At 39.6% G+C, this 7,795-nt stretch overlaps 1 protein-coding gene across 1 annotated transcript; it reads right to left on the reverse strand.

The window, feature by feature from the left end:
* Nucleotides 1-1,978: 1,978 nt before the first annotated feature.
* On the reverse strand, nucleotides 1,979-6,961 carry LOC118494026 (extracellular matrix protein 2). The gene is made up of 3 exons (XM_035996340.1): nucleotides 6,612-6,961; nucleotides 4,846-6,331; nucleotides 1,979-4,200 (listed from the first exon to the last, which is right to left on the reverse strand). Exons 1-3 carry the CDS (start codon nucleotides 6,676-6,678, stop codon nucleotides 3,102-3,104), a joined length of 2,652 nt encoding a protein of 883 aa, XP_035852233.1. The 5' UTR covers nucleotides 6,679-6,961; the 3' UTR covers nucleotides 1,979-3,101.
* Between the last annotated feature and the right edge of the window lie 834 nt (nucleotides 6,962-7,795).

Below are 7,795 nucleotides of genomic sequence, written 5' to 3' on the forward strand. Positions count from 1 at the left end.
AACATTACTGGATTTAATAACATACATTTCAGGGGCATTTTAGTCTAATGGGTATCATTGTGTCACCATTTGTTTGATATTGCTCCAAACTGCCGTTCCTACATTTTACATTGAAATGGTCCTGACAAGTTAATGATATTCTTGTTCTCATGTGAATCCTCCAGGGAATCATTGCTGCACAAACAACGTGGAAAAACAACAACCTTGACTGATATGCTTATGGAAAATGGGGAAAATTCTCCACAGTGGAACATTTGGGGCCTGTGTCCATTTATCAGCATGGGGAAAAACTGAATTTGGAGCTTTAAACCGTCACTGCTGCCAGGTAATGTTTTCCACCATTTTTACCAGCCAGGGGTTGATTGCACAAACAAAGGAAATTCAAATAAAACCCGGCTTGAGGAAAGTTCAAACAGCACATCTGTGTTGCATTTTAACATGCTGCTACAAATTCTGCAGGATATGTTGGACAAATGATTTCAGACAAACATTGATTGTAGTTTGTTCTGTTGTAGCCTTTATTGTTCAAAGAAGTCATATAAGAGTAATCTCTAAGTCATGACCAGTCGAACAATGAACGCCGTGCAACCAGTAACCAGTAACATAGCTCCAACACGGCGTTCGTGGTTCGCAATTTACCCTCTGCCCCGACTACTAGCGTTACAAGCTAATCAACAGTTTGCGGTAGCTTGTTTCAAGCTACAGACACATTCGATTAGCATGAAAACATATCCCAGAGAACGGTCGACTCGGTACACATATGTTATTAACCCCTAGGTTCATTTAGCGCCGGAATTGTCCTTTAACTGAGCAGGACAAATCATGTATATGAAATGTTTGAGAATGACATCTCCCTGTCTCAGAGCAACAGAAGGAAGCACACGCCTATTTTAGGTAGATCAAAATATTTGAGTTTCCAAGACATGTTGTCATCTTCAAAAATAAAAAAAGCCCCCACAAAGCATCTGATCAACCTTTAGAGTAAACAGGTGATACCAATCAGTAAGCTCACATGGTAATCAGCATGAACATAGAAGTAGAGTCCATAGAGAGGGCATTCATAGCTAACAGAAACCAACATTCATATGTCCACTAAAGTTGCAGGAGCTTGCAAATAGAAAATAGAAAATTGCAAGTTATATAATAATAATTACAAAGTAAAAAAAGAAATAACATAAACATCTGAGTCCCGACATTCAGCAACAAGTATCCTATACAAAATACATCCCAGTCACACATTACAATGTACCATTTAGTAAAGAAAGAACAGAGATTAATTTAAATATCTCAAAGGGTCTCAAACTGTTTCTATAATGTTCTTCAAATGAAATGAAAACTTGTCCTCTGTGATTGTCAATTTGGGTCCCATCTATTCATTTAATGTGAGGAAAATATTAACACAGTTTTGTCTTTTTGTCACTTGGCTTTAAAGTTTTAAAATGTGCATTTTGTGTGTGCTGTTTTGAAAGGGATTCATTAATATATTAGAAATCATTGCTCTTTCTTTAATCGACTAAATAAATCGAATAAATATTGTATGTGTGACACAGATGCATTTCTGTTTTCTCTTTTGTAAACTTATTTCTTTAATTCATGTGTGCACCCAGATGTTTTTCTACTGTACAATTTTTACTCTGTGGTTTTCGGTTTTTAGTTTACTGTAGCTATTTTCCTACGATATGGACATGTGGATGATGGAAAGCTCTATGGACTTTACTTCTATGTTCCGGTTGATTGCTGACTGATTTGAATCACCTGTCCTGCTGCTCTCTCTATATATATCACTCAGAAAAGTTGCTCTGGCTTTTCTCCTGAAGATGCCAATGTGTGGGGGGGAACTTTGATTCATTGAAGACAAAAGAGGCTCAAAATTCTGTCTGGTTGCAAGTTGCCATTAAAAAGAAAAGGAAGGAGATGCATTTTTTTTTTTTTTTTAAATAGGAAAAGCTTAGATACAGAATGTAATCACCATGCCAGTGAGATGTAACAACCAGCAGAGCTTGTCTACATGAATGATTATAAAGAACTTGATTTCATAACCAAATGTTAAGTCACATATAGAGTATGGGGTGATTGCAATCAATAAGCTCACAGGGAAATATATGAACATGGAGATAATCAGTGGAGAGGTCTTTAATAGCCCCAAAAGCCTCAACATCCATAGGTCCACATTCTAGAAACTTGAAACCTACAATAGAAGACAAAGGTTTTAAACTTTGTAACAACCTACTGAGCTTGTTTGGACATATCTGTATTTAACCCTTACGCCATAAACTATGTCAATCCACATATAGAGTGTATGCATGGTTTACTTGTGTAACTGCAAGTAGTTTTCCAAAGAATGCAATTTCAGCAAGTTATTTTTAAATTAATTTCCAGGAAGTTATACATTTCACTGTGGTATGAAAATGATCTTGCAGACACTTTAAATGTGCCTGAAAGAGAAACTCCCACATTAATGTGTATTTTTTTGTCAAAGTGCCAGCGCAGATGATTTAAAAACTGCCTATAAGAACTCATATTTATAACATTTCTGCCAAATTAAACATAAATGCTTTTTGGCAGCTGACTATTCACTGTATCACCAGGATGGATTAAAGATATCAAATCCAGATTATAAATGTGTCTGTGATCTCATGGAAGTTTCAACAAATGTTGCTGTAATAATTGGAAACCAAATGTTGCCTGGAAATACAGCTAAATGGTTGTGTTTTAAAAAATGGTCATTAGAAAACCACCAGTAAAGTATATAATAGATTGAAATTTGGCAATCACATATACGTCTGGTTACTGATCTCTTAGACTATTCCTGTTGCATGTAAAGTAAACCATTGTTCTCCAACCCTATAGTTTAGGAAAACAGTCCATGTCCTTGTCCTTGTGTTTGTTTGACCCACCCCTCCTTACACAGAATTTGGCGCTCTTATACCTCGTCACCTTACATCCTGCTTTGCTCCCATAATATTTACTACGGCCACTAGAGTGTACGCCACTACATGCTATAAACATAAACATGAATCATAATTGCTGCTTGAACAAATGGCTCATGGGGGCATTTTTCGGGGGAGGACAGTCTCAACATTTATGTATTTTATGAAGGTTCAGTAGAAGTGCACCACCTGGAATCCCCGTAAACACCTGAAAGCCTGTGCATCCAACTTCCCCATATCAATTAAATTGTGTTCCAACTGCACTCGTACAAGCCTGCTGAGACTCACACTTTTATTACCCCAGCAGAAAGCATCACGAGGCACTGATTGAATCTTGTTGTGGTTGAGTGCTACTGAGTGCAGAGCCTCCGGCAGCTGTCTGGGCACCTGGTGCAAGGTGTTGTGGCACAGGTCTAACTGGTGCAGGACGGGCAATGTCCTGAAGGCCCCCGGTGCCACTTTGAAGATTTTATTCCTTGCTAAACCCAAGTGTTCCAGGTTTTTCAAGGTACCAAAATCCACTTTCTTTATGGAAGTTATGAGGTTGCCCTCCAGATTTAGAGTTTTAAGTGACAAGGGGAGGTGTCGTGGCACTTGTTTTAGTCTGTTCCCCTCTAAGTTGAGGCTTTCCAAGTGAGTTGCATTGTGAAGGGACTCCTTGAGAAGACCCTTGTTTGTCAGTCTGTTTGCGCTCAGATCTAACAGCAACAGCTCTGATACCCCATTGAAGGCTCCTCCACGGAAATGCTCAATGAGGTTCCCTTTGAGGTAGAGCTCCTTGATGGACAGTGGTAAGCCCAGAGGAACCGATATTAACTGGTTGTGATCCAGGTTTAGAGTGCGCAAGTTGCACAGGGGAGAGAGCACTGCATTAGGCAGAGATTCAGATCCATTCCCTAGGCTGTTGTTGCTAAGGCTCAAAACCAAGAGGCGGGGGCATCGGGACCAGGCTGCCTCAGACATCGCACTCAGATGGTTATTGTCCAAACGAAGTTCTTCGACAGACACTGGAAGATCAGTTGGCACGCTGTCTAGGAGGTTCCTATCCAGGTAAAGGCGCTTCAGAGCCGGGACCCCCTCAAAGGCCCCCTCTATGGCGCTATCTGTGAGCCGATTGTTGCTCAACACAAGGAACTCCATAGAGACATATTCATTGAGCAGGTCGAGCTGGATGCTGTTGATGTGGTTATTCATGAGGAGGATGTAGCGGGCATTATAGGGAATACCATAAGGAACCTTGTCCATGCCTTTGTCTGAGCACTGGACCACTCTGGAAAACAATACATAATGTGAATAAGCACAATGATCTGACCTTTCTGAAACCAATGCTCCCAATCACACACTAGTGCCATAACAACGTAAAACATTTGGGCTGCAACCATTATTTCCACCATGAGTAGCTGGATAGTTGGAAAACGCTGAGTTGTCATTTTTACACTTTGGTTTTTGTACAGATTAAGCTTTTGTTACTTTTTGGACGGAGCCAGGCTAGATGTTTCTCCTTGTTTTCAGTCTTTTGTGCTAAGCTAAGCTAGCTGGCTGTAGCTTCATATTTACTTTACAAATATCAGAGTGGTATCAATCTTCTACTCTAACTTTCTGTAAGAAAGCAAAAAAAAAATATTTCCCAAAATGCCAAACTATTCCTTCAATGATTCATGAGTTTTTTTCAATGAATTGGTTAATATTTGATTCTATTAAAGTAGTGAAAAATGCACATAGAATTTCCTAGAGCTTAAAATGACATCTTTAAGTTTCTAGTTCTGTCTAAAACACACAAATATTGATTTAAAAATATATAAACACTCACACTGGAGAACATGGAAGCAGTGAATTTCTAGGCAGACTAACAATTACTTATAAATAAGTCTGATAAAGTATTAAATTACATCATTCAATATCGTTGATGTCTCACCTTCCATAGCAGACACACTCAGGAGGACAGTAGTCGTCCTCAAAGTAAGGAAAGTGCGTTGGCATGATGCCCTTCATCTTCTTCTTCTCTGATGGCTTTTGGGTCTTATTGTCCTTTTTCCTTTTCTTTTCCTTGGACTTCTTATTTGTCTTATTTTTACTACTTCTGCTGATTTTCATTGGCTTCATTAAAGGTGTTTTGGCAGATGACATGCGCGGTCTGGCTGACGGTTTGGTCTGTTGTGGTTGAGGAGGAGATGCTTTATTTTGCTTCACTGCAAGTTTGGTGTCATTTTCCATCAGTTTAAATGTTTTGGGTTCGCCTGTGGGCTGAGTCAGGTTTGGTTTGAGCTCGACCGTGGGATTATTTTCATTTGATTTCGGTGTAGGATTTGGCTCTTTTAAATCTTTGGTTATAAACTTTACTTCTTTGGGTTTTGGTGTTGCTACTTGCACCTCAGGGATAAATTCAGTCATATATTTTGGTTGAACAACGCTGGTTTGTAGCTCCTTCCTTGCAGGTTTAAACAATACATTTCTGACCATTACATCCTCTAAATGTGGGTTACCCTTTACTTCCAGTTCACCCTGCTTGAGAAGATGTCCAGGACTCTGCAACACCTCAGTGAGGAGATCTTCAAGCAGCAAGACGGACCTCCCCTCGCCAGGAAGCCCTGTTGAGACTGAGATGGGATTGATTGTTGTGGGATTGGGAAGAGTGACAGACGGAGAGAAGTGAGGACTGACTTTGTTGTGAGGAGTGGGAGGGTGAGCGGAGACCTGCGTGGGTGATGGAGGGACATTATGATGATGAACAGGATGAGGAAACTCAGGAGGACTTTGAGACTGAGTGATAGTAGAGGATGTGATTAAAGGAGGTGTGAGATCGCTAACTACCTTGTGATCTTCCTTTTCTCTTACTAATTCGCTGTGGTTTGCATTTTTTATCATCTCACCCTCTTCGGCTATTTTCTCTCTTTCCTCATTTCCTCTTTTCTCTTCCACATTTTCTTGATTTACAGTTAACATGTTTTCCCCTCTAGTCCCTTTATGAAGACTAATCCCTGCAACCAGCTTGCTCTCTCTTTCCTCTTCCACTATTTCTTGCTTGCTCTTAAACTGCTCATCTGTCTCGTCATCTGTTTTTATCGCCTCCCATGTTTTTGTGTTGCCGGTCAGGATTGCTTTTACTGTCTCCTCATTTGACTCTGTTTTCTCTGATTCTATGACAAGATTGAGTCCATGTTCTCTCCTCCCCACTTCTCTATCTGTATCTAAATCTGTCACTATGTCAGCAACAGAGAATTCCTCTGTTTTTGTTTGAGTCAATCCTTCCCTCCTCTGTTCCTCCTCTGTTTTCTTTCCCTCAGTGGATTCTGCAGCGTTTTCTTTCTCCTCCACTGATATGGAAACATCTCTCAGCTGCTCACTCCTCATGTCAGACTGGTGGTCTCTGTCCAGCCCAGCTATCTGGGTGACTGTCAGTCCTACAGTTCAAAACAAGAGGGCAACCACTTAGTTCACATCTGTTATTCTTAATTCTAAACCAAAATCAAGTTGCAAACAAGTAACATGTTAGCATTGCAACAGTTAGCATTCCCTTTGAAAGGCTCATAACATAATTAGCATGGAAGTGTTTACGACATGACCTGTTTTTAGGACTGTGATAATAAGTAAGAGATTACTACATTTTTCACTTCAAAATGGTTACTAAAATAGATTTAGTTGGATGCTGGAAATGGTACGTTGGCCTAATGTTATACTTACCGGGTTGCAAAACATGAGAATATCCAGAAACTGTGAGGAACATAAGCAGCAGTGTGAGCACTTCCATTGTATCTGTTGAAAGGCACGGGGGGTGGATTTGAGATGAGAATAAATCATATCAATAATCATTAAATATTTTTATTATCTTTCACTGGTTTTTAACCATGATGTTCTGTTTGGGGTCTTGGAGATCCTGGGCGCTCTATCAGCTTGAAAAAACATACTTTTATCAGTTTGATACTTCATGACTTTTTCTAAAAAGAATTGCTTGTAAACATGATTTTGAATTGATGAAATGTTTCAGAATTCCACTACAGAAAATGTACATTACTTCTGTTCGGAGTCTCAAAGATCACTGCTGTAAATAAATAAATACAATTCATCAAATCTATTTGGAGTTCTGTTGTTGGACATTATTGGACAAAGCCCAAATTACGTACTGTAACATGAAATATAGCTATAATGCTTCATAGCTCTGTATTTTTGTCAACTTCCTCAAATGTGCAAGCTCAGTTTGAGTCAAAGGAAGGGTTACCACTTCACTACTTACCTACATATTGGAAAAGAAGAAAAAGATTGATTTTGCAATTATTAGCTTTAAATATACAGCAATGGGGTGTGTGGGAAGTAAATCAAATGTCCAACAAAAAATAAGGGTTAAAAGACATTAGAATACAGCCCAAACTAAAACATATGAAAAGTTTCACGTAATACATTAAGCTTGATTTATGAGTGTTGCTTACCTGGCGTGTATGCAGCCTCCTTATGTGTCAAAGCTGAGTTCCTGCATTTATCCAGTTGACTCTACACTGACATCTCTGTACGGACTGAGAGGATCCAGAAGAAATGGTTGCAACCTTTAAACTGCACACATATGACTTTAATGATAGTGGCCCTCTCCGTAATGGAGAGTTTTCACACACACAGCTAATGACTCCTAAAATGCCTTTATCTGGAAGAGGATTCTCACACTTACCCTCAACGTCAGAGGAATCTGAAGGATCAATAGCGGGAAAGAAGGGCAACTTTAGGGGAAGAGGGGTCAGAGGTGACTGTTGGTTTTTACAGTGGCTACTGTTTGCTCCGCTGTGGGGAGACATTAACATCCCAGTGGTTGTATGGGGGTGACAAGTAGCTCCTGGAAACTGCTTGGCCTTTGACCCATATGCTGATATTCTTCTGTA

Source organism: Sander lucioperca, chromosome 20 (assembly GCF_008315115.2).
Source record: "Sander lucioperca isolate FBNREF2018 chromosome 20, SLUC_FBN_1.2, whole genome shotgun sequence".
NCBI lineage: Eukaryota > Metazoa > Chordata > Actinopteri > Perciformes > Percidae > Sander > Sander lucioperca.